This window comes from Peromyscus leucopus, chromosome 7 (assembly GCF_004664715.2).
Source record: "Peromyscus leucopus breed LL Stock chromosome 7, UCI_PerLeu_2.1, whole genome shotgun sequence".
NCBI lineage: Eukaryota > Metazoa > Chordata > Mammalia > Rodentia > Cricetidae > Peromyscus > Peromyscus leucopus.
Window position 1 is genome coordinate 5,426,151 of NC_051069.1, and position 26,020 is coordinate 5,452,170.

Here is a 26,020-nt window from a genome sequence, read left to right on the forward strand (position 1 = left end):
GGGGGGCGAGCCTGGAGGAGAGGTTAAGCAAGTAGCCTTTGAAGTAAACAATACGTGCGCATAGTTGTTTGGAGAAACTGATAGGAAGCAGTTGACAGGCATGTGGACTATGGTGACGGGTTAGGGATTGAGACAAGCCTATGGATTTGGGAGGAACCTAGAAAAATAAGTCAGCCAGGCTTGGTGAACAATTGGTTGAAGAAGACAGTGTGAGAATAAAGGGGAGGGAAGAGTACCAAGTGTCCTGTGGTCAGGCCGGAGCAGTATACAGTTTCATGAAGCAAGAGAGCGAGTCATCCATGAGGGGAGGGCCGTCCTGACCAATCCACAAGGGGAGTGCCATCCTGACTCAAGAGAGGAGGGGGCGTCCCAGTCTCAGGCATGTGGAATTAGAAGTGTGAGACAAGCAGGCAGAACCATGGAGGGCATGAGCGTGCCCCTGTGCACAGATGTGACTCGGGTATGGCTGCCTCTGGACAGTGTCTGCAGGCACAGGGCGAGGAAAGCATGGGATGAGAGAAGGGATGTCAGATTAACCCTGGAGAACTCCTCCAGCCTTCAGGCACTTGCTGAGAAAAAAAAAAAATGCCTGGAAAACTTCGAGAGGCCAGAGCTGGTGGGGGGACATCCAGAGGAGGGTGTGTGTGACCGGCAAGAAAGGAATGTTGTCACCTATAGAGACACTGGGAGTCAATGCAGGTGAATGTCTGGGGACAGGCCTTTGGTGACCCCAGCTGCTGGCATTGGGTACGGAGCACATGCAGCTTACTGCTGGAGAAGACTGGCTCTGAAGCGGAGGGGGGGTACTGGAAGAGTGGGAGGGCCCTCCGCTCAGGAGGTGGCGATCTTGTTGAAGTGACCCACCTGAGCCTTCATGGCCTGTCCAGACCACAGTCACTGCAGCCTTTCATGTTTGAAGCCAGCACACCCTGTATAGCAGCACCTGGCCCGTGCCAGAGGTTCCGGTGGTCTTGAGCTGACAGCCAACCACAGTCCTCAGCAGCACAGCTCACTGTCCTCTGCACTCATCCCAGTAACAGAACAGTAAACACCTTCATGGCCGCCGCCGCCTGCTCTGGGTCAGCAGTCTAGTCTACTGGGCCCCACAGTAGATAACTCTTGCCCTTTCAGGCCCGGGGAGAGGAGTGATGACTGAACTAATTAGCTGGGGGCCACCAGCCTTGTTTCTGTGGACCCCGCCCCTTCCGTCCTCACTGTCCTCCAAGACAATGGAGCCCGTGAGGGCCTTTCTTAGTTTTTTTTAATCCCCCAGCTCGGTTTCCTCCACCAGCACTGGACTTCAGATACGCTGTTTGCACAGGGCTTCTGCAGGAACCTGAGGTGGTGGTCCCACCCTGGGGGGAAGGAAGGAAGGAAAAGCTGGAATCCCTGTCGCTGGAGTTGGAAGTGCAACACACACACCCCACACCCCACACCCGCACCTCTTCTTACCCACCTGATTTTGAGGAGAAAGAGTAATGATGAATCTGTGTTCCCAGCACATGAGTCAAAATGTATTAAGCACATAAAGTAGAGAATCACAAAGTGAGTTTTTACAGCCACCTCGAATCTTCAATGACCTCTAGTGTTTCCTCTGCCTTCCCCTTCTGAGCAACCTCTTTCTCAACTCTTATTGGCATTTCCGGGGGTGAGAGCACTTAGCATGCCCAGTCTGCCTCTGCAGACCTTTAACTGCCATGCAGTGGTCCTTAACTTTAGGTGGCGGTGGGGACACGACAGTAGGTCTCTAGAGTTCATTCACCCGGCTTAGCTGGAGCTCCTCCCTGCTCCTCCCCCGTCCCCTGAACCCCATTCTGTTTGGCTTATGAGGATAATTGTTTTATGAGGATGGCTGCTTCTCCTTCTGTGACTGACTTCCTCCCTTGAAATGCCACCCCTGCCCCCCACACACACCCAGGTTCGTGCATGTTGCATAGTACAGAATTCCCTTTTTAAAAGCCAACAATATTCCACTGCGTGGATCTGCCTTTCCTTTATCTAACTGTCTGTTGACAGGCACGTGGGTTTCACTCCCATCCTGACTGCTGTGGATGATGCTGCAGTGAACCCAGAAGTGCTGATTTCTCACTTAAATTCTTTTTTTCTTTTTCTCTTTTTTGGTTTTTCGAGACAGGGTTTCTCTGTATAGTTTTGGTGCCTGTCCTGGATCTTGCTCTGTAGACCAGGATGGCCTCAAACTCAGAGATCTGCCTGCCTCTGCCTCCCGAGTGCTGGGATTAAAGGCTTGTGCCACCACTACCTGGCTCACCTAAATTTTTTTTTTTTTAATAAACCCCTAGGAAAAGGCTTACCAGAAGGTTCTTTTTGTAATCTGGGACGGGGGGGGGGGGGGGGTGGGGGGGGGGGGGGGGGGGGGGGGGGGGGGCAGCTACACCATTCTGCATTCCGGCCATAGTGTGTCAGAATTCTTATTTCTCCACCACCTCATCAATACCTGTCCCTCTTACCTTGATAACAGCCTTCCTAACAGGTGGGAGGTGATATTCCCCCTGTGGCTTTGGTCTGAGTTTCTCTAAAAGTTATTGAGCATCTCTTCATAGATCCATTGGTTATTTGTGTATCTTCTTTGGAGAAATGTCTGTTTGGGTATTTTTCCCATTTTTTAAAATAATTTTTTTCCCTAGATATTGTTGTAGGGGTGCTAATAAAGGCCTCTCCTATCCTGGTTACTGGACAGCTGACTAACACACAGAGGGGACATTTTTCTAAGCAGATTTTAAAATTAATTTTATTTAAGTAAATAAAAATAAACCAAATATCTGTTTTGAAGATATTTGGAAGGTTGAGGGTTTTTTTGTTTTGTTTTGTTTTGTTTTGAATTATGTGGGTGGGTGTGTCAGCATCTGGCTATGTGTACATGAGTACAGGTACCCAAGGAGGCCAGAGGCATCCAGGCCCCTGGAACTGGAGTCAGAGGCAGTTAGGAGCTACTTGATGTGGCTTCTGGGAACCGAACTCGGGTCCTCCAGGAGGGCAGCAGGTGTTTGTTAACTGCAGAGCCATCTCTCCAGTCCCCTGAAGGAGCAACGTCTAATGAGAACTCACTTAAAAAAAAACAATAAATCGGGGGGCCAGTGAGATGGCTCAGCAGGTAAACCACCTGCTTCACAGGCTGGACAACCTGAATTTGACTCCCGGAACCCACAGAAAGGTGGGAGAAGAAAACAACTCCATAATGTTGTACTCGGACTGCCATATGTACACGGTGGCATACACACTAATAATAATAAATACAATTTTTAATAATTTTTTTCAAATCTACTCAGGAAAAGAAAAAAGTTCCCTCTGCATGTCAGTCACCTGTGGAGTCAGCAGGATGGGGCCGTCCTTCCTGGACGGATGCTGATGTTAGCAGCAGCCCTACCTTGCAGTGCCTCCCTCTCCTGCTGCACCTCTTCCCCGTTAGAGGCTCAGGAGAGAGCGTCAGGCCTTCGAAAGCCCGCTGGCCCCAGCTGTGGGTGCAGGAGGTTGGCTGGGGTCCCTCTGTCCTGTTGAGGCGACACCACAAAGGGTATGGAGGGTGGCAGGAGGCTGCAAAGTCACAGTTTTTCTATGTCACTGCTGTCTGGCGTTCCGGAGTCTCCCAAAGGCTTTTATGTTTATTATCTTGGTTGGTCCTCATAGCAACTGGATGAAGTGGGAAAGGCTGGCACTGCTAATTCTGCTTGTAGATGAGCCAGCCCAGGAGTGTGAAGGTTAAGGCCAGGGTACATGGCATCGTACCGACCAGAGTCCACATTCCAAACCCACCGCTCATGGCTCTAGCGCCCATTCCTGTCAGTTCTCCCTTGGCTGTGCTTCAGATTCCAACTCCGCATTCGAGACAGCATCATCTCCAGGGTGGAGCAGGCCACCTCTGTCTTCCTTTTTTCCTCAAGATTCACTTCATGCCAGCTGTGTGCCAGAACATGTTCTGAGGATGAAACCAAACAGTGCCTGTTCTAACCTCATCAGGTCATGGGAGAAGATAAGCCATGGACAAGTGAATAAATTAAATGGTGCCATGGATTACTACTGCTATAGTATAAAGTGTGGCCGTCTGATAGCAGTTTGGTATTCGTGAGTTAGACCCATTGCTAGGGTGGTCAAGATCGGTCTTTTGGGACATACATTCAAGCTGAGCCCAGAGGATGGAAAGAGCCAGGTTCCAGCTAGAGGAGAGCAGGAGTGAAGACCTTAGGCAGAGATGAGGTGAGACTTCCCAATAGGAAGAAAAACCCATGTGTCCGAACACGTAGTGTGGGGCAGAGAATTGCAGGAACCAAAGCTAGAGAGGCAGGCAGAGTGTCATGGAGGCCCAGCAGTGAAGCTGACATGGTGTTAACAGTGCTTCAGGGGTAAGTGATGGTACCTCATTGATGGTATCTCTGCTCTAGCAGCCTTTATCCAGTCAGAAATAGGTTGTTGGCAGAATGGGGCAGCTAGGGGACTGTATACTCAGAAACCAGCCTCAATATCAGCATCCGTCTCCACTTGAGTGTCGGGCTATACATTTTGTTCTCAACCTCGGCCTTAGCATGAGTCTCGGCAGCAGCCATGGGAGCAGCTTCTCTATTAGCTCTATCATCATCGTTAGCAACAGCAGCAGCATGATTGGCCTTCCTGAGCTCCAAGGGTGGCTTCCTGAGTGGTGTCATGGTGCAGGACATAAAGCTACTTACTGATAAAGGGCCTCCTCCTTCCTATGTCCTTGCGCCCTGGCAGAAGTCAGCACTGAAGGTCATCTCCTCTACTCACCAGCCTCCTGCTCTTTCAGGTGGTACTGATAAATGCCATCAAAGACGTGGCCAAGGCCCTTTCTGATCTCATTGGTGCTACCAAGGGAGCTGCCAGCAAGCCAGCCGATGACCCCTCCATGTACCAGCTCAAAGGAGCCGCCAAGGTAGAGTGGGCTGCAGGGATATGAGGATGCGGGACTCATATGCCAAGCTGTTGGAAGGGTGAACATTTTGCTCGTCTTCCTCGGAGGAAGGAAGGAGATTATCTTTTATGCCACTTGCACAAAAGGGTCTGAAAATGCACCTCAGACAGGGTGCTCATTGCTTTTCTCTTCCTGTGCAGGTGATGGTGACCAACGTCACCTCTCTTCTGAAGACAGTGAAGGCAGTGGAAGATGAGGCCACCCGGGGCACAAGGGCGCTCGAGGCTACCATCGAGTACATAAAGCAGGAACTCACGGTGAGCGCCCAGCAGCTGTCACCCTCAGCTGGCTGCCGCCATCCAACACAGGACTGGCACATGAGCTTCTCTGCAATTTTTAATTTAAAGAGCTTTTACCCGGAACTCCTCAACTGGGGAGGCTTACTCATCTGTCTTCTCAGGTGGCCTTTGTAGTTGCTTACCTGCACGTCAGCGAGTGTGGCTAGGATCTATGGGGAGTGTTTGTGAGACAAGATCTCATGTCGTCTGGGATGGCCTCACACTTTGATGTAGCCAAGGATAGCTTGAACTTCTGATCCTCCTGCCTTTAATTACAGGTGTATACCACTATGCTTGGCTTTAGGAAGGTGCTAAGGACCGAATTCAGGGCTTGATGGGTGCCGGGCAAACCCTCTACCGACTGATCTATATCCCTAGCCAGGATGTAGCCCTACATCCATCCCTAGGATTGATATGTAGCACTTAGGACAGTCCAGGCTTTATGCCATCAAAATAACAGAATGACACTGGAGCATTACAGACGGTTTCTGGCCAAGAGAAAAGTCAGAATAGCAGTTGACACAAGCCTTGAGTTTAGATTATGGGGACCAGAGATGCATTCTTTCTTGTCATGCTGCTGTTGGCCACAGCCCACATATGGAATGGCAGCTTGAGGTTCACTGTTAGGGGAGAGGCCCAGATGCCTCTAGGTAAGACACTTCTTCAGCATCCAGCTCCTTTCTGTTTGAAGCATCTCTCCATAGGGACGTTAGCTCTGTTCATTCTTCCTTCATTCCAGCCCTAAAGAGTCATGGGCACCAGGAATTGCTATAATAGAGGTGTCCTCTGTTTCCTCTGTGCTTGGCACGGTTGCACATCACCCCGTCCTGATACCCACAAATAGAAATACGCAGGAAATGAGTGGTTTTGCCCCAAGATTTCTTTGTAGTAGGTATGACCACAGATGTAGCTTTTTTAGGGGGTATGCAAGCCCTTGGGGAGTCTGCCTCTGCTGCAGGCTCCTCTTCCCCCTTTCAGGATCATCTGGAAAGGTAACATGAGGCGCAACACTAGAAACTAGTGATTCCACTGGGATTGGGACGGCTTTCTTTTGTCCCTCCTTGAATGGAGCCAGCCTACAATTAGTTCATAGTTTTGTTTTGCTTTGCTTTTTTTTGGGGGGGGTGTTGGTTTTTGTTTGTTTTGTTTTGTTTTGTTTTGTTTTGAAGACAGGGTTTCTCTGTGTAGTTTTGGAACCTGTCCTGGATCTCGCTCTGCAGACCACGCTGGCCTCGAACTCACAGAGATCCATCTGACTCTGCCTCCTGAGTGCTGGGATTAAAGGCATGCGCCACCACCGCCCAGCACTAGTTCATAGTTTTAAAGGAGAAACTAAAGAATGCATAAGTAACTCAAAAGCAGGTGATTCCTTAAGGCATACTGTATGGGTGCCTTGGAATGGCTACATGGGATGGCCATGTTCCCGTCTGAGATCTGGAGACAGGTCTAGACAGCTACAGATGCCCCATGGTGGCAGAGGAAGGGAAGATAGGGGATTTGGACAATCCTGGGAAATTACAGATACTTGGTCATTGTGAGTGTATCAGAATCCATCCACATTTTTCGGTTGAAAGGGCTGGCTCAGCGGTTAAAGTGCTGGCATACAAGCATGAAGACAGGAGTTCAGATCCATAGAACCCACAGAAGTACCAGCACTGTGGCCATCTGCAGTTCCAGTCTTGAAAAGTCGATAAAGGGCATCCCCAGAGCAAGCAAACTAGCAAGACTAACCATATCAGTGAGCTCTGGGTTTGATTGAGAGACCCTGCCTCAATGAATAAAATGGAAGAGTGGATGATGATGATTCCTGACTTTAACCTCAGGCCTATACATACACATGTACATATGTGCCTACACACAGGCAAAAAAATGTGCATATACACAAACATGCATCACACACACACACACACACACACACACACACACGTGAAAAATGGAAACTATAAATAAAGAAAGAAAGATGAATGAATTCCCCCAGAGTGTTTTCCACAGGCCTATGCCATGAAGACCACAGAGACCACAGTAGTTTGGCATACTCTCTGTAGAGAGCAGCCCACCGTAGTGCTCAGGTCCGGACAAGGGACTTACAGTCCTAAGTTACCTTCATTGTCACTGCCGTTTTTAAGCAGAGATGATGTTTGACTGGTTGTCACATGACAAGAATGCTCTGTGGGTCCCCCATCTTACTCAGGGGAGTCTCCCATGACATTAGGTGGTTATTTAGGTCTGACAACAGGCCAGCCCCTCTTCTGCAGGGACAGATACACATGCAGCATACAGTCACAGGGCTAGTCCTTCATATTAAAGAGAAAGGACCAAGAGTGTGGGGAACAGAAGCAGCTTGCCTTGACTAACATGGATTCTTTGCAGCTTCTGTAAATGTGAGTGAGTGAGTGTGTGTGTGTGTGTGTGTGTGTGTGTGTGTGTGTGTGTTTAAATCAGAGTCACTGACTTGAACACCTCTGCATAACCCTGCAGCTGTATTTGTAAAACAGAATTAGAGGACCAGATGCTTCACTTTCCCCAAACTCTTACCTATGCAAAGTGGGTGGGAGGTCATCCAAAGTGATGTCTTCACGTTAATCCTGCCCTAGAGTACACACAGGCCTGAGGCAGACACTGTATAAATATCGGGTGGTGGTGGTTGCCAACAGATGAGTTAGCACTTTAGAAACCTATGGCTCACCATACTGCTCCCATGAACATCAAATGTCAGTATAAGAGGCTTGCCCATCCTGGGATCTTGAAAGCAAGACCCACTCTACTGCCCTCAAATTAGGTTTCTAATTTCCTGTCATGTCACAGTCTCTTCCAGTTGCTAGCTTGGTTCCCAGACACTAACTGCAGCCCAGCTGGAAAAGAGAAAGTTATTGTTGTCCTTTCCTTTTTGATTTTTTTTTTTTTTTGCCTCTTCTGTTTCTGACTTCAAGGTATTCCAATCAAAAGACATACCTGAGAAGACATCATCGCCCGAAGAATCAATAAGAATGACGAAAGGAATCACCATGGCAACAGCCAAAGCCGTGGCAGCTGGGAATTCATGTAGACAGGAGGACGTGATTGCAACCGCCAATCTGAGCAGGAAGGCTGTCTCAGATATGTTGACAGCTTGCAAGGTAAAGACCTGGGCATTGTTGTGGATGGATGGACAGATAGTTTTCTGTTGAGAATGATTCCTTCAGTGTCCTGGAGAAGGCAGTAAGCTGGAATAGGAGCAGGAAGCAGCTTCACACCTTCAACTTGATGATAGACAAATATGCAGAGAGTTTACAGATGGCATGGTAGCTCACACCTCACCTATAATCCTAGTGCATGGAGGAGGAGGCAGGAGAATTGTTGTGAGTTAGAAGCAGGTCTAGGCTACATAGCAAGACCCTGCCTCAAAAAACCAAACATTAGGGCCAGGAGAGATGAGGGCCCAGACGTTGACAGCACTTGTTGCTTTTCCAGAGAACCCAGGTCCATTCCTAGTTCCCATAGGGCAGCTCAAAACCATCTGTAGCTCTGAGAAGATCAGTTGCCCTCTTCTGGCCTCCACGGGCACTGTATGCATGTGGTACACAGACATACATGCAGGCAAATTACCCATACACACTACAAAAAAATATATACAAATAATGTGATGGTGGCGATGCTGGACAGTTCCTTTGGGGGCAGTTGTATCCCTCATCCCCTTCCAGAAAAGAGGCTTCATGCCATAAGGCAAATACAGAAAACCAAGTGCTGAATGGTGGGTCAAGAAAAACCATCTCTGGGATGGGGAGCAGGCTCAAGGAATGAAGCGCTTGCCTTGCACCTGTGGAAGCCTGAGTTTCCTCACCACAACTCATATAAGCAGTTTCCAAAGCCTAGAAAGCTAATGTACACTGACGTGACTTATCCACTTATTTATTTTTAGCTTTCTTTTTAGTCTTTGTGTCTTTCACATCATGCGTTTCAATCCCATTCATACCCTGTCCGTTCATATCCACCCTCTGCCCTTGTACCCTCCCCCCAAAATAAAATTTTTTAAAAAAATTTAAGAGAAAATTTCAAAAGAAGGAAAAGAAAATTCTCATCATGGAAGCTGCAGTGTGACACATTGAGTCACATTGTCCTTTGTCCATTGTCTTTACTCGCAAGTGTTCATTGCAAAGAGTCGGTGGTCTGGTGCAAGACCTCTGGTTTCTGCTACACCATCGATGCTGGGCCCTCACTGGGGCTCCTCTTGGATCTGCTGTTGCTGCCCTGTGAACTGACATGATTTATGGCTCTAATCATATATATTAGTTATTAATTGTTAAAGAGAAGCCCCTCACACTTAATTCCTCTGGCAGTTATGAAGTCCGTTTTGCCAAGGACATGTAGTGCTTCGGTGTCTGTCGGTGAGATTGAGCGGAGCAGGGGCTGGTATAGGTGCGGTCAGTGGCAGGCTGCCTTAGCTCCTCGGGATGTCTCCCACATATGCATGCGCAGATATCAGGGGGCACAGGAAATGGGCTGGGGTCACAGAACCTACCAATGACAGTGCCGGTGAGGTTTCTTGAACAGTTGAGGTGCTTTCAGTGGACTCTCAACCCCATCGTGGGCGGTAGGGAAAGGGGGTTCACCAACTAAGACAAGGTTCCAAAGTGGCTTGTAGGGAGCATGATGGCGGTGATGTGCATGTCTCTGCCTCTGGACACAGAATCTGTACCTAAGAGGAGGTAGTCTCTGAGATAAGGTGATTTTAATGACTGTTTAAAATGCCTAGAGCATTGAAAGTCATGCTATTTTTTTAAGCCAGCGCTGGAAAGGCAGAGACAGGTGGATCCTTGGGGTTCCCTGGCGAAAGTGGGCCTAGGAATAGTGACACACACCTGTAATGCCAGCACTCGGGGGGCGGGTTAGATGGATGGTGGACACATCTGAAGAACGGTGTCCAAGGTTGTCCTTTGACCTCCACACACACACAGTCTTTTCTTATTAATTATTTTTTCTGTGTATGGCTATGTGTGGTTGAATGTATGTCTGTGCACTACATGTGTGCCTGGTGCCCGCTGAGGCCAGGAGCGGATGTTGAATCCCCTGGGAGTTAGACAGTTGTGAGCTGCCATATGAGTACTGGGAATTGAACCCCTGTCCTGTGGAAAAGCAGCCAATGCTCTTAACTGTGGAGCCATCTCTCCAGCTCCAACACACAGGATTTTTTTTTTTTAAAGCAGAAGATTTTTGAAGTCACACCAAAGAACCGAGTTGCTCTATTGGAGTATGGCTTCTGGGGCTGAGGGGGGAGGCAGGCAAATGTAGAAGTGAGGCATGTCCCACACTGCTGTTCTTAACAAGATGGCAGGATTGACCAGTCCCCAGGCGCCTTCACCCGTGTGTGTTTCTGTGTGGTCTGCTTCCACGTGCCTGTGTTTGTTAGATTTAATTCTGTTTTTCTTGTTAGAGTTGACACGAGGTAGCTACTCCTGTGTTGCTCTGGTTGTTCTGACTAATTCACTCATGACAACAGATATTCTGTTAGCCGATACTGCCTTCCCCCATTATCAGATAGAGGCACGTTGCGTTACTGTTTTGTTTTGGTTTTGAGATAGGGTCTCACATGCCCCAGGCTGGTCACTATGTAGCTAAAGATGACCTTGAACTTAAAATCCTCCTGCCTCTACACCCCGAGCTCTAGGCTTCCGGGTATATGCCAGCACAGCTGGTTTATGTCCTGTATGTTAGACAGGCACACCGCCGACTCCCCTACAACCTCACTCTAAGAAACATCTTCGTGCTTGTTTGACTTATCTGCGCTTTGGATTATTTGCTTAGGAAGACTCCCAGAAGTGGAATTAGGGGATCAGATTGTATAACCTTTTCATTATGGCCAGATTGTGACTTGGCAGGACCTTCGGGTTCTGCAGAGCCACCACAGTTAGCAAGAACGCCCTTCCCCCAGCTCTTCTGGGCAGCCTGCGCCGGTGAGGCCACCGCATAGCAGCCCCGTGGCCCGTGACCCACAGTAGCGCACAACTCTGTGACTCACATTTGGAGGCTCAGAGAGGCGTGGAGATAATGGAATATGAGAGTTTTAAGAGCACGGCTGTGGACACCCTCCTCACCCATATCCCCACCCCAGCCCTGATTTCCACCGCTAAGTGTTTTTGTTCTCAGGTTAGTCTAACTTGGCAGCTCAGTGACAGCTTCTCGCCATGGTCCTCAAGGGAGGGTCCGCAGGTGTTACCACCCACGCTGCTCATCCCTGAAGGAGGGGATGGACTGTAAAACCAAGCTGCTCAGTCCCCCCTTAAGCCTTGACCGTTTCCCCTGGGACTCTGTGTTCCTATAGATCTAACCTAAGGCCTCACGAGTGGTACACAAGCCCTCTGCCTCCAAGTTGTAGCCCCAACCCTCTTTTTACTTTTTATTTTGAATCAGAAACTCACTCACTTGCCTGGGCTATGTGGCCTTGAACTCACTCTGTCGCCCAGGCAGGCCTTAAACTTGGGGTCCTCAGCTTCCCCAAGTGGCTGAGATTGCAGGCCCTCCATGTAGAGACAGGCTCTGCCCTGTGTTGTGCCTTTGTCGTGGCTATTGGTTTAGAGGGAGTTTTCTTTTATGCATATCTGTAAGCATCCCGACTTCTTTCCAGAGTGAAACTGTGGAGAATAATTAAGGGGATGTGGTTTCCTCTTGTAGCAAATAAAAGATGGTGTGCCCCACTTGCACTTATCCTGGCTTATCAATTCCGGGTGCCTTTTATCCGGCAGCCCTGCAAGTCAGAACGCCATCTGAAATGATTTGTCACGGACGACTGGAGGTGGCAGGTCATGGTACAAGGAAAAGTCTGAGACACTGTTACCCAGAGCTCTGGCTTGCTTATCTCTGTATTTGTATAATGTGAGATGAGTTATTTACAGAGCCTGGGGGTACCAGGGAGCTGCTGGCTGAAGGAACCTAAGACTTCTGGTCACAGAGATTGCCCTGTGACTGTCACTTGGGAGGTTGAGTGGGAACATGGGCTTCATTAGTCTGAGGACATAGAGATGCCATAACAGTGCCTCTGCCGCTAGTGACAGGAAGCCAGGCAGAGCTGGTCTGTGCTCTCCTGGAAGTCTTGACTGTGAATCTTCCTGGATGTTTTAACGCATGGTGAAGGGAGGGGGAGAAAGGGCAGAAGGTCCCAGACTCCGGTGTTTCTGTCATGTGTCCCCAGGGAGCCAGCCTGTAGGCTGTCAGAGGATCTGCTATAAATGCATGAGGATGGGAGGGAGGGATTCCTCTCCACCTAGAGAAGGGGGGTGAAGGTCTTCACAGAGGTCACTGGGCAATGGCTTCTGCACCAGGGTGCCCGGCTCTGTTGTGCTGGGAACTCACAAGCAACTCTTCTTGGTTTAAGATGTCAACATTCTCTTCTCTCCTCCCTGCTCCTTTCCCAATCTGTCTCCAGCAAGCATCCTTCTATCCTGATGTCAGCGAAGAGGTACGAACTAGAGCCTTGCGGTATGGCACAGAATGCACCCTGGGCTACCTGGACCTTCTGGAACACGTCTTGGTGGTAAGGAGGGGTGTGGGCAGGGTGGGGCAAAGCCGTGTATCTTTGTGCCTCCCTGGCTGACACAGGTGAAGACACACCCCACTTCCTTAGGCACACCCCACTTCCAGCATCCCACCAGCATCTCTCATGAGGCTGGGACTCTGCTGAGCAGACAGGTCTGTCCCAGCACACTGGACAGGAAGTACAGCCTTCAGGAAGACTCGGTGGGAGTCCAAAGGATCTGATTTCACTCTGGCACCAAAGAGACTGCAGAATGAGCATGGTGGTGGTGGGGGGGGCGGCGCGGTGAGAGAAGGAGGAGGCAGTGGCAGAGGATAAGTTGAAGGTCAGAGCCAATCTGGAAGAATATTGAAAGGTCTCTGAGGCTGGGGAAATAGCTCAGTTGAAGTGCTTGCCATGCAAACACGAGGGGCCTGAATTTGATCCCCAGCACCTATATATATTTTTTAAAAAAATTGAATGAGACAACACACTCCTGTAATCCCAGTGCTGGGAGTAGAGGTGTGGTAAAGATAGAAGGATCCCAGAGTCTAGCCAAATCATCAAGACCCCATCTCAATAAATAAAGGAGGAAAGAAGTTGAAAGAGATGCCTGATGTTGACCTCTAGACACACACACACACACACACACACACACACACACACACACACACACAGAGGGAGGTCTTATTGCAAAGACCTAATTGCATTCTAAAAATACAGAGAACACCAGCCTCCATGACCAGCTAAAAAGAACCATTGCTAGTGACCTGCTAGCCTCTGGTGGCTTCCTGCCATCCATGGGTGAATGGCCTGGGTCACATCAAGAGTGCCTGGCCTGTGTACCCACTGTGGAGCCAGGATTAGAAGACAGAAGATCTGGGCAGCAGATGGTGTGGTTATGGGTTGTACAGAGGTTAGTGTAGACCCTGTTCTCCAGCCATGTTTAGAACCTTGCATGGGCTGGAACAGAGCACAGGAGAGTTTGTTCAAGAGCCAGGGAAAACACAAGAAATGGATGACATGTCCTCTCCCATCTCTGCTCCACTCCTCCCAACCCTAAAGATAAAAATGAGCCCCAGGCCACCTCGAGTACACAATTCTTGTCTCTAGAAGACAACCGTCAAGCATTTGGGTGTCCTTGTTTTTCTTTGTACAACCACATGAACTGGCCAACCAAATGAATGACCAGAAACTCACAAGACTTTCCCTTGGTTAAGGTCACCCTACAGTTCAGCCACAGACCTGAGAAAAAGTCTCCAGCCCTGTTCTGGTTCTATCGGTCACTGCCTTCATCTTAAATTATCTTCTGGCGTTAACTATTTCAGGTCATCCAGAGAACTGCAGGCATTGCTAAAGTATTGTTTGTTGATACTGGTTTTGTTTGGAAAAAATAGTCTGGGCAGTGGTGGCGCTCGCCTTTAATCCCAGCACTGAGGAGGCAGAGGCAGGCGGATCTCTGAGTTGAGGCCAGCCTGGTCTGCAGGGTGAGTTCCAGAACAGCCAGGGCTACACAGAGAAACCCTGTCTTGGGGGATGGGGTGCAATAAAAAGGTCTGAGGTGTTGAACCTTGGGCCTCTAAAGTCTGAACTCCAGTGAGTGGAAGCTGCTGTGAATTACATAAGCCACAGAAAGAACTCCTTAAACAGAAGTGGGAGCTTCTGTGACCAGACTTGTTGTGCCAGAATACAGTAGGAGGACTTGACCGTGAGTGTGTCTCTGCGACACTCAGAGCCAAAGGAATAAAGCCAGAAAGCCTTCTGGGGCATCTTTTTCTTTATGGGACTGTGTCCCATCCTCCATTATCCTTGGCGTGTATGATCTATACCCCACCTATTATTGTACCAAACTCTGTGTTATGTGCTTTTGTCTATGCATATTAGGTATGATAGCTTAATTTTGTCAGAGACAGTTGGACATTACTAGCAATCACTAGTAGAAAAGTGAACAAGTCTAGCAGTATACTATGATAAAAGATGTGTGAAGTACTGTACCAACAAGATGGCTCAGTGGGAAAAGGTGTTTACCACACATTCCTAGAGACATGAGTTTGATGTAACCCATGTAAAGGTGGAGGGTGAGAACTGACTCCACAAGGGTATCCTAACCGCCACAGGCATACACTCTGCCATGTGTATGTGCACACACATGTGCACACACACTAAAAAAAAAAATTAAGGTAGCCACTCATGGTGGCACATGCCTTTACTCCCAGCACATGGGCAGAAGCATATGGCTCTCTGTGATTCTGAGGCTAGCTCACTCTTCATAGAGAATTCCAGGCCAGCCAGAGCTATCTAATGAGACCCTGCCTCAAAAAGAAAAGAAGATATATAAAGCCAGAAATGCCAACACTCGGGAGACTGAGGCAGGAGGGTCATTAGTTTGAGACCAATCAGAACAAAATAGCAAGATCCTGTCGTTAAAGGGGGGTGGGGACTAGAGAGGTGGTTTAGTGGATAAAACACTTGCTGGACAAGCATGAGGACCTCAGTTTGGATCCCCATCACCCATGTTTACAAAAAAAGAAACCCATCATGATATCACATTCCCGTATTCCTAACACCGGGGAGGCAGAAACAGGAGGATCCCTGAAGCTCTTTGGCCAGCACTCCAGCCAAATTGGCAAAGTCCGTGCTCAGTAAAAGACCCTGTCTCAATGAGATGGAGAGTGACAGAGACAGATACCCAGTATTGACCTCTGGCCTACACATTGAATTCATGGGTACACACACACACACACACACACACACACACACACACACACACACACACACCTCTACTCTACCTCTAGAGTCCCTGGAAACATTAGAGAAGGTTCAGGAAGCTCCCTAGGCTACACATCCTAGCACCCTGCTTAAGGGACGTCCAGATGCTGTGTCCAGTTCCAACCATAAGGATGATCAAGCAGGAGGAAAATCGCTGGTCATAGGGGATGACGCCATGTGTCAAGGAGGACGCTTCATCTGGCGAGGGCTGGTGTGGGCTGGAGGCTAGGGTGGGGAGAGGGGAACCACTGTTCTAGGACCCCAATAAGAATGGTCAGTGGGCTCTCCCTGTGGCTGCTCACACTGCACATGGTCATGTTTGAACACAGCTGCTGCTTTCCTGTGGAGCTGAGATTCAGTCTTCCGTGCTGCAGACCGATCTAGATGGTTGGTGTGTCTGTTAATGGCGTGCCACTGTCCTTTTCTCTACTCTGTAGAGCTGCTGTCCTCGTCATCCATAATTATGGTAGGCATGGGAAGGTGATGTTTCTCCAAGGCTCTTCAGGAACCGGCTGGGGCCAGAGTGAGACCATTAACAGGAGAACCAGCTCAGTGGCATAAAACCAGTGTTATAAATGGAGAAGAACTTAGCCCAGCTGGTTTAACAAGAATTTTTGTGTATGGGGCTGGAGATCGGCTCAGTGATTAAGAGTGCTTGCTGTTCTTACAGAGGACAGGAGTTTGATTCCTTGGCTGAACCCACAACTGCCTATACTCCAGCCTCAGAGGATCTGATGACCTCTGGCAGGCACCCACATCCACATCATACATAGTAACATAGAGACCCAAACACAGACATGTAAATAAGAATTTTTGTGTACCTTAAAGGTATATATGCACATGTACACACACAATCAAAGAAACATAAACACATGTCTCTCAAACTGTTTAAAAGGAGATACCAAATTGAGAGCCCCTGCCTAGAGAACCCCACTCCCACCTTTTTCTAAGAATCCATTTAACTCTCAACATACCAAGGCTCTGGTTTAGGCAGAGCCATCATGGCTGCCGTGGGAAGCTCCTCAGTGCCCGTGGAAGTGCATTGGCCTCCTGCATTTGCTGTGAGAACTGCTTCATCCTGGGTTTGCTCTACGGGGCAAGGTGCACGCACCAGTTTCCCAGGGCCATGCTGTTGTAGCCCGAGAACTCGGACAGGGTTAATTTTCACTTCCCTGGCAGAACTGTGCCCTGATATCAGAAATGGTGTGGAGTTAATCACAGAATTAAAAATAGAGCAGCTCTCCTCCTGGCTGTCTGGAGCTAAGACCCCATAACTCGGCACTGCTCTCTGCTTTAAAGGGCCATCTGTTCCTGGAAGTGTCACTTTCTGTCTGCCTTGAGGGCTCTTCTCTCCGCCGTAGATGTCTTCAGTCATTGCAGATTGATGATTCAAGTGCTTCAAGTCCCCACACCTGTAACTGCCTCAGCTTTAATAAATAAATAACATAATACAGAAAAAAGCAGCAGACATTTCTGGGTCTGTGAAAGCATTGCATAATTGAAAGAATGAATATACTTCTCATCTTCAGATTTTCCAGACAGCCAATGACCTGCTTTTCATCATTACAGATTTGTTTGCATTTTCTACACTTTGCCCAAAACTCATTATACAAAATTCTCAATAAATTAATATTTTTTTAATTAAAAAGATGCTTAAACATGACAGGGCAGTAGACTCACATCTTCTAAATAGAATTGCAATGTTTTCAATTCTATATTTATTGGCATATAGCTATATCATATGAGCCCTATTCTATATCCCAGGCGCTATCCTCCTGCATCAGCCTCCCAAGTACTGGGCCTACAGGCATGGATCACCATGGCTCCTCTTTGTGATTTTAATTTACATCACCTGTCTTTTTTTTTTTTTGATAATTTCATAGATGGATGTAATATGTTTGGGTCAAGTCCACTCCATCTCCTCCCCTCCAGTTCCTTCTTTCCCCACTAGCATTCACTCCCAACTTTGTGCTCTTTTTTTTTTCTTTAATGGAAAAATGTCGGTATAGGACCACCTACTTGAACATGGGTATCATCCTTGAAAACTGACTCCTTACAGCAGTCATCAGTTGCTGGTAACTCCTCAGTTAGGGGTGGGACTTTATAAACCCCCTCCCCACCATGCTGAGATTTGGACTGGCTTGATCTTTCATGGCTCTTGTGCATGCCATCACAGTCACTGTGAGTCTACTGCCCTGTCATGTTTAAATATCATTTTAGTAAAAATTCTGAGTTCTTTGAGAATTCTATACAGTGAGTTTTGACCATATTCAACCCCTTGTCACGTTTCTCCCAGATCTACCCCCTTCCCTACCCATCCAAATCTGTGTCCTCTCTTTTTTCCTCACCTATTCAGTACAAATTTAAGTATCTTTTTTCTGCCCCTTTGCCTTCTGTTTATCTCCTTGGCTGAAATGTGGGTTGATATCTTCTCCCTTTAGGTGGATTTTTCTTACTCAGATTTTAGAGTTCAACATGTTTTCTCGAAGCTCCATAGCTTCTCCAGAATGTGGCTTGTCTTCTCATCTCTTAGCCTACAGATGGAGCAAGGGAGACAGTGCCTATTATTACATGAAAGAAAACACCAGCATGGAGAAGTGCAGGGGGAATTGACAGTGAGACTTGGATACATGTGAAAATAAAAACACATCTTTCACATCTCAGATAGTGAGCCTTGAGGATGAGGGGGCAGTAAATGGTGAAGATGACTGGGTGTCTCTGCTCTCTCAAGTTATCACATCACTTCGGGGATTATATTTCACTTCCTATTAACCTCTCATTTTGAATTCCGTGTTCACTCTCTGTTTTACACAGTCCCAATGTACCAGGATTCCTAGTACCATCACACACACACACACACACACACACACACACACACACACACACTCACACACACACTAAACAAGCTTATTAAGGTATAATTTACGTACAACGATGCATCTACTTACAGTACATAATTAATTGGGTTTGGGTGTGCTTACATGACTCTCCCATAATTTGTGGTTATGGAAGGGTTTTGTTTTTGTTGTTGTTATATGTACGTATACCTTAGAGTTTTCTGTATTACACTCCTGCTGACAAAAACAATTTAGCTCTCCCTTTCTATGTGGATAATTTTTTCTTTTTATTGCCTTATTATATTAGCTAAAAATTCTAGTTCAATGTTAATGGAAGTGTGGGAATAAACCTCCTTAATTTAGCCTTCAAAATATTTAGTTATTATTTTATGTGTTTGTCTGCATGTATGTATGTGCACTGTGTGAATGTAATGCCTGTGGAGGCCAGAAGAGGGCATTGGATACCCTGGAAATGGAATTACAGATGGTTTTAAGCCACCATGTGGATGGTGATATACAAACACAGGTCCTCTGTCAGAGCAATAAGTGCTCTTAACCACCTAGCCACCTCTGCAGCCCCCTTACCATATTCTTTATCTCAGTGGAAAGACAGTCTTTCACCACTAAATATGAATAACCCTACCTGCTTTTAACTCACATTCATGGCCTTTTGCCCACAACAGAGTAATAATTTAACAATGTCTGTGGATTGGTTAGCAGGTCACAGCCTGAGCCATGACCATTATTCAGCTAGTGGCCTTGAGAGTTATTGCAGACAAAGATAGTACTTAAGAACCACTTGGGAATTTTTTTTTAACTAATATTAAGATTGCACCTAAGTAATGCTATTGGGGTCCTTTAAATGATTCATTTGTATAATCTTACCACAAATCTGTAGGGGAAAGGACTGTTATACTCATTTAATACGTATGTAAACTGAGGCAAGACGAGAGTAGATAAATATTTGGGCTCAGAGTTACACAGGTGCATTGATTCCAGAAGATGCACTTGGCTAGATGGCCTGTCCACTGGCTGGGTTAGGAGGTAAAAGACACCTCTTTCTTCAGCCTTCCCAGGACTCTAGTGAGTTTCTGGAAATGCTCAAGGAAGCTGTCATATTAGAACTTATTGTTCATTCATTCGTTCATTTTTTCCTCTGTGTGTGTGTGTGTGTGTGTGTGTGTGTGTGTGTGTGTTTCCAGCACCATTTTTTAGTTCCTATCAAGTTCAAGGTACCTTAGTACTTTCATTAGAAATCTCTTGATTAACTGTATATGTAAATCTAGTTACAAACTATTCAGCATTGCCCTGGTGTCTATAAACTGATACTGTATCATTTTGACTACAACCTTTTTGGTCTTTGAGAGAGAGAATGAGAATAATAGAGTAACTAGAATCATAGAGTATTATTAGTAAATGTAAAACAAATTTTAAAAGATGACCAGAGGAACTGGAGAGATGGCCAGCAGTTAAGAGTACATACTGCTCTTGCAGGGAATCTAAATTCAGTTCCCAGCATCCACATTGGGCAGCTCACAACTGCTTAACTCCAGCTCCAGGAGATCTAATGCCCTCTTCTGGTCTTCACTGGTACCTGCACTTACAGTCACATTACCCACCCCACCTACACATACATACATACATACATACATACATACATACATACATACATACGTTTTTAAAATTAATTACCAGAGGAAGGAAGATGGGGAGAGATGTATGTGGAATAATACTCAAAATGATTGGCTCATCAGTTTGAATATATAATGTGATGTCCTCTATCCACTGATGTGTTTGAGGCTGGTCACAATATATCCCATAAACTCCTCCAACCCAGTTTTTTTTACTACATTTCTTTTAGGAACATAATCAGAGGAATTAGACCTAAGGTCTGAGAACCATCTCTTCCATACTTCTGAGAAATACAATGTTACCTGGCCAGATTTTTTTTTTTTTTTAAAGGTGTAGGATATCAAGAATAGAATTGATATAACATGAATACCTACTGGATTCTGGGCCTTGAATGAGATGGTTCTCATGTGTTTTTAATTTGGTCTGTGTATCAGTCCTCAGAGACAGGCCTTGTTCCAGCTTTACAGAGGAGATACAGAGTTCTGATGGTTTCTCTAGTCACACCAGTAACCAATGCAGCCTGGTCTGAACACAGACCTGTCCAACTCCAAAGTCCACACTTGTTCCTCAGCTCCGAGACACCATGATTGTCCATAGACAGCTGCGGTGTCTTCTCCTAACCATCTTAAAGTATGTGAAGGTTTTCCACTCTGGAATATAGGGAAGAGAAGCAGAAAACTGTTAGAAGAGAATTTCAAAATGAAGAAGGGCCAGAATGATGCACCTCAGAATTTAAGTCCTGGGGAAGATAGTAAGGAGCCCTTGCTTTATTTCTTAGTTAGTTAGTAGTCCTGGTACCTTTTAAAATAACCATTTAAAAAAAACCTTGAAACCTCTGGGGCTGGCAAGAAGGCCCAGCAGGTAAAGGTGCTTGCCACCAAGCCTGGCAACCTGAGTTCAATCCCTGGATCCCACATGGTGGAAGGAGAGAACTGAGTCCTGTAAGTTGTTCTTTGACTTCCACATTAGCATGTGTGTGCACCCTAGGGCATGTGCGCAATCAGTCAATAAGGCCAGGTGTGCAGATGCATGCCTTTAGTCCCAGCACTTGGGAGACAGAGGGAGATGGGTCTCCATGAGTTCAAAGCCAGCCATATCTACATAGGATAATCAGGGCTACATGGAGATACCCTGTTTCAAAAAACGAATGAATAAAATATGTTGCTGGAGAGCTTCTCTCCAGGTTCCCCAAGCCCCGCAGTACCACAATCCACTTATAAAATAATCACTCAGATGCCTATATCACTTATAAACTGTATGGCCGTGGCAGGCTTCTTGTTAACTGTTCTTTTATCTTAAATTAACCCATTTCTATAAATCTATACCTTGCCACGTGGCTGGTGGCTTACCAGCGTCTTCACATGCTGCTTATCCTGGCGGTGGCTGCAGTGTCTCTCCTCCTTCTTCCTGTTTCCCCAATTCTCCTCTCTCTTTGTCCCGCCTATACTTCCTGCCTGGTCACTGGCCACCAGTGTTTTATTTATATAGAGTGGTATCCACAGCAAAAATAGGTTTGTTTGTTTGTTTTGTTTTGTTTTATAACTTTGAACTAAGTCAAAAGAAAGCATATTCATATCAAGTCAGGCTGTGGTGGTGCATGCCTCTAATCCCCGCACTTGAGAGGTAAGGGCAGGTCGATCTCTGTGAGTTCAAGGCCAGCCTGGTCTACAGAGCAAGTTCAAGGACAGCCAGAGCTGTTGCACAGAAAATTACCTGTCTCAGAAAGAAAGAGAAGAGGAAGAAGAGAGAGAGAGAGAGAGAGAGAGAGAGAGAGAGAGAGAGAGAGAGAGAAAGAGAAAGAGAGAGAAAGAAAGAAAGAAAGAAAGAAAGAAAGAAAGAAAGAAAGAAAGAAAGAAAGAAAGAAAGAAAGAAAGAAAGAAAGAAAGAAAGAAAGAAAAAGAAAAGAAAGGAAGAAAGCATATCAAGACCTTTTGCAGGACAGATTATGATCCGAATCTAGAACTGGGTTGTTGGCTCGGGAATGACTTTCCTGAACTGTTAGCTGTTGCTCATGTGGGATTTTGCCCACAACCTGCCCCACCCTACATTTTCTCTGGTTCCATGTTTGCTTTGTCTCAAGTCTCAGTTGACCTTTCCCCTGGGACTTCTGTGCTCACTCACAGTGTTCTTACACATCTGTGTGTTTGTTTTATCTAAAAATAAGAGAAATGAAGGACAAGTAAGGGTCAGCCTTACGATCTTTGGTAACTGTGTCAAAAGGGACCATCGAGGCACCCCTGGTTCTCAGCTTCACTGTCGTGTAAACCTGGTGAGTCGTCGTCTCTCAAGAGCTTGAAATCCTCCTTCACAGAGATGTCCCTCTCCACCAGTAGGGGTGTACTCCCATCAGGCATCACTCCCCCACCGTGCATCTGACATGTTTTCCACCCACAGATCCTTCAAAAGCCGACCCCAGAACTCAAGCATCAGCTGGCTGCTTTCTCCAAGAGAGTCGCCGGCGCTGTCACGGAGCTCATCCAGGCCGCGGAAGCCATGAAAGGTGAGTCAGGGCCTCATGTCATCTTCCAGTACCATGCTAAGACAGAGGAACAAGACAGGTCCTTCCTTGGTAGATGCAAACAGCAATACAGTGAGAATAGAAAGCATGTGATTCTTTTTTTTTTTTTTTAATGTTTAAAATAACGTTTTGCTCTGTTCTTTGTATCGAGTACTTCTACCTGCGTGAAATAAGCCATCTGGAACTCTTCACTTCTCATGGGAGTCTTGTCATTTACTTTTAGCTGTGTTTGAATTCCTCAGGCTGTTGCTATCTATTGTCTTTTGGATAAAACGCCTCATGAGCCAGGCCTCCAGACTGCAGGAATGTAGTCCAGATGCTCAGGCAAGACAGTTGCAAGCTTGAGGCCTGGCTGGGCTACAGAGCAAATTGACGGCCACACTGGGCAAGTTTACAAGACCCTGTCTCAACAAGTAAAAGCAGGGGTAGAGGAGAGGAACTGGGAATATAGCGTGGAAGGGGAAGCTTGCCTAGCATGTGCCAGCACCTAGTTTCAATCTCTAGTCATACCCAAAAAAGTAATTAGGAGCTGGAGCAGTTAAGAGCACTTGTTGCTCTTACAGAGGACCCAGGTTTGATTGCCAGCACCTACATGACAGCTCACTACCACCTGTAACCCCAGTTCTCAGAGGATCCAATGTCCTCTTCTAGCCTCTGCAGGCACCAGGCATGCATATGGTATACAAACATAGCTACATACAAGCAAAACACCCATATACATAAACTAAAATGAGGTAAGTACTTTATAAGTAGTTAATAATAGTAATAATATTCTCATGTATAGGGGATTGCAAAATGTACACCATGTACACACCCTTCCTTGCTTATACAGAAGCAGTTTACTCAACAAGGGAAGAACTTTTGCTGAAGCACGTGACCCTTCCACACTTTCTCTGAAGAGAATGTCAAAGCTCTGTGGCCCAGAGTCTCCTAGGGATGTCCCAGTACTCATGAGCATATATCAGAAGGCAGAGTGAGACACAAGCCTTGACCCATGGGATTTTGAATTTACCATTGATGGCCAATCCTATGGATAGGGCTACACATGTAAGTGGTTTAGAAAAACAGATTAGCTCCCCCTTAATCTCTACGTCCAGATGATGGAGAGCTAGATAGGGATCCCTTATGCAGAGAGTAGGCTCAAAATGTGTATTTAGATTTTGTTTGTAATTACACCAGTACCCTCACGTCTCCACCAGCCAAGAATGACTTTCCTGGGACTGATTTTAGGAACAGAGTGGGTGGATCCAGAAGACCCAACCGTCATTGCAGAAACAGAATTACTGGGAGCTGCGGCGTCCATTGAAGCTGCCGCCAAGAAGTTAGAGCAGCTGAAGCCGAGAGCAAAACCAAAGGTGAGTTCATTGGTGGTCACCTGTCTCCCTGCAGTCTGTCTCCTAGTGGGTGACTGTGAACCGGAGCTAAGTATGCTGCACAGAGTTCTGCTCCCTCCCCATGGTTACGATAGGAAGCAGGCACACCTCTTCTGCCTGCCCAGCACCATTTTACAGAGTGTAGAGGGAGTGGGGGGGGTCAACAGTGAGTGAATTAACTATCAAGAAAAGTACATCTAGCCAGGCAGCCATGGTGCACGCCTTTAATTTCAGCACTCAAGAGGCAGAGGTAGTTCTTGAGGGCCAGCCTGGTCTACAAAGTGGGTTCCAGGACAGGCTTCAAAGCTACACTGAGAAACCCTGTCTCGGGGGAAAAAAAAAAAAAAGAAGAGAAGGAAGGAAGGAAGAGGAAGGAAGGAAGGAGGAAGGAAGGAAGGAAGGAAAGTACATCTGCTTATTTAGAGGAGAAACAGCATCCACAACTTGATGTGTGTAATTCCACTGTGTAAAGCAGGTTGTCAATGTTCTCCGTCAGAAGTTCCTGTTAGTAGGTAGGAGATTGGGAGCCTTCAGTTCGCTGGTTTCCACTGTACATTTCATACAGAAGAAACAATACTGAGGACCTGTTTTCTTAGAAACAGCAGGCCTGGGCAGTGGCTCAGTCAGTAAAGAACCCACTGGGGAAGCGTGAAGACCGCGTTTGGATTTCCCAGCACCCACGTAAAAAGCACACGAGGTGATGCGCACCTGTAATCCAGCACTAGGGAGCTGGGGGTAGGCAGGAGGATTGCTGAGGCTTGCTGGCCGTCCAGACTAGTAAATTCCAGGTTCAACCAGAGACTGTATCTCAAAAAAATAAGGGGGGTGACTAGAAAGATGGGTCAGTTAAGAGCGTTTGCTGTCACATTCCAGAGGACCCAGATTCAGGTCCTAGCACCAACAACAGGTGGTTCACAACCATCTGTAACTCCACTTCAAGGAATCCCACTCCCTCTCTGGCTTCATGGACACTGTATTCACAGGCACACACCCATACACACACACACACACACACACACACACACACACACACACGTATACATAATTAAAAATAAATCTAAATATGCATATACTGAAATATGGTAGAGAAGCAATTGAGGGAGAGACTTGACATAGACTCCTGGCTTCCACGTTTGCACGCAAACACACAGAGAATAATGCACATCTCAAAGAGAAATCCAACAAGAGGCAGTCGCAGTGTGTACAGGAGACTGGCTGGCTGGCTAGTGTGTTTATAAGAGAAATGTCAAGGAAAGAGGTTCTTTTCTATGGGGCAGCAGGAGCTGGCCCATCTCCAGGGTCAGGCTCAGCCTTGGTGTAACAGCTACCGTTTCCCCTCCCACACTGTCGCCATCTTAAGGAAGATGGTGGAACCAAGGAGGCGTCATCTTCTTCCTATCTCAGTACATCTTTACGGGTGTCTATAGTTCACTCTCCGGTGACCCAAATACATTAGGAAACAAAATTTGGCTCCTTTCACCCAAAAAAATCTGGACCCCCACTTTAGAACTACCTAAAATTCGGTCTTTTTTGTCAGACTGAAAGATGGACTCTGAGGGCTGAAATGCACCGACCCATTCTGAAGCAGTGTTCTAGAGGTGTGTGCAGTAGACGGGAAGCTAATGAGTCTGTTAAGGAGCTTTCCTCAAGCTTTCAAGCCTTCTGACCGACCTCCTAGCATTGGCTTCGATGGCAAACACATTTCAGATTTTCCTCATCATGGTGTAATTTGAGATTTTTGACCTCTGACTTTTGTGCTTGCTGGGGTTCCGCTGCTGGCCTCTGGGGGTCCCAGATCATCTGACACTGTCAGAGTTTGGGATCTGAGAGTGGGCTAGAGACAGCTGCATTTTCCCGTTAGGTTTTTGTTTCTGCTTTGCAAATCAAGTTAATGGGGATGAAAAGTGTGCTTTAAGGCTGTGCCTGATGCTGAAGTTTGAGGTTTGTGGTTGAATCTGCATGTCACTAGGCTCGTCTGGTCTATCCAAAGAGGCCCCTTCCACAGGGGAAGGCTCCATGTGGGTCAGGTGGCACCTGCAGTGTGTGAAGAAGCTGCTGCTCATTGAACTCCCAGCCTTCTCTAGGCCCCTCCCGAGCTCTAGTCCATTTTCCTCTGTCTGGTTGCGCGTTTACTTCTGTATTCTTGATGCGGAAAACAGACTTCGTAGACTCTCCTTCATCCTGT

General features: G+C 46.9%; 1 protein-coding gene across 1 annotated transcript in view; it reads left to right on the top strand.

The window, feature by feature from the left end:
* Window positions 1-26,020, top strand: part of Tln2 (talin 2) — a 427,714-nt gene that overhangs the window by 378,995 nt on the left and 22,699 nt on the right. The window contains exons 50-55 of the mRNA XM_028864471.2: window positions 4,778-4,903; window positions 5,083-5,199; window positions 8,151-8,336; window positions 12,620-12,727; window positions 22,339-22,444; window positions 23,693-23,817. Of these exons, the coding sequence (XP_028720304.1) occupies window positions 4,778-4,903; window positions 5,083-5,199; window positions 8,151-8,336; window positions 12,620-12,727; window positions 22,339-22,444; window positions 23,693-23,817 (768 nt within the window). The remainder of the gene's footprint in view (window positions 1-4,777; window positions 4,904-5,082; window positions 5,200-8,150; window positions 8,337-12,619; window positions 12,728-22,338; window positions 22,445-23,692; window positions 23,818-26,020) is intronic.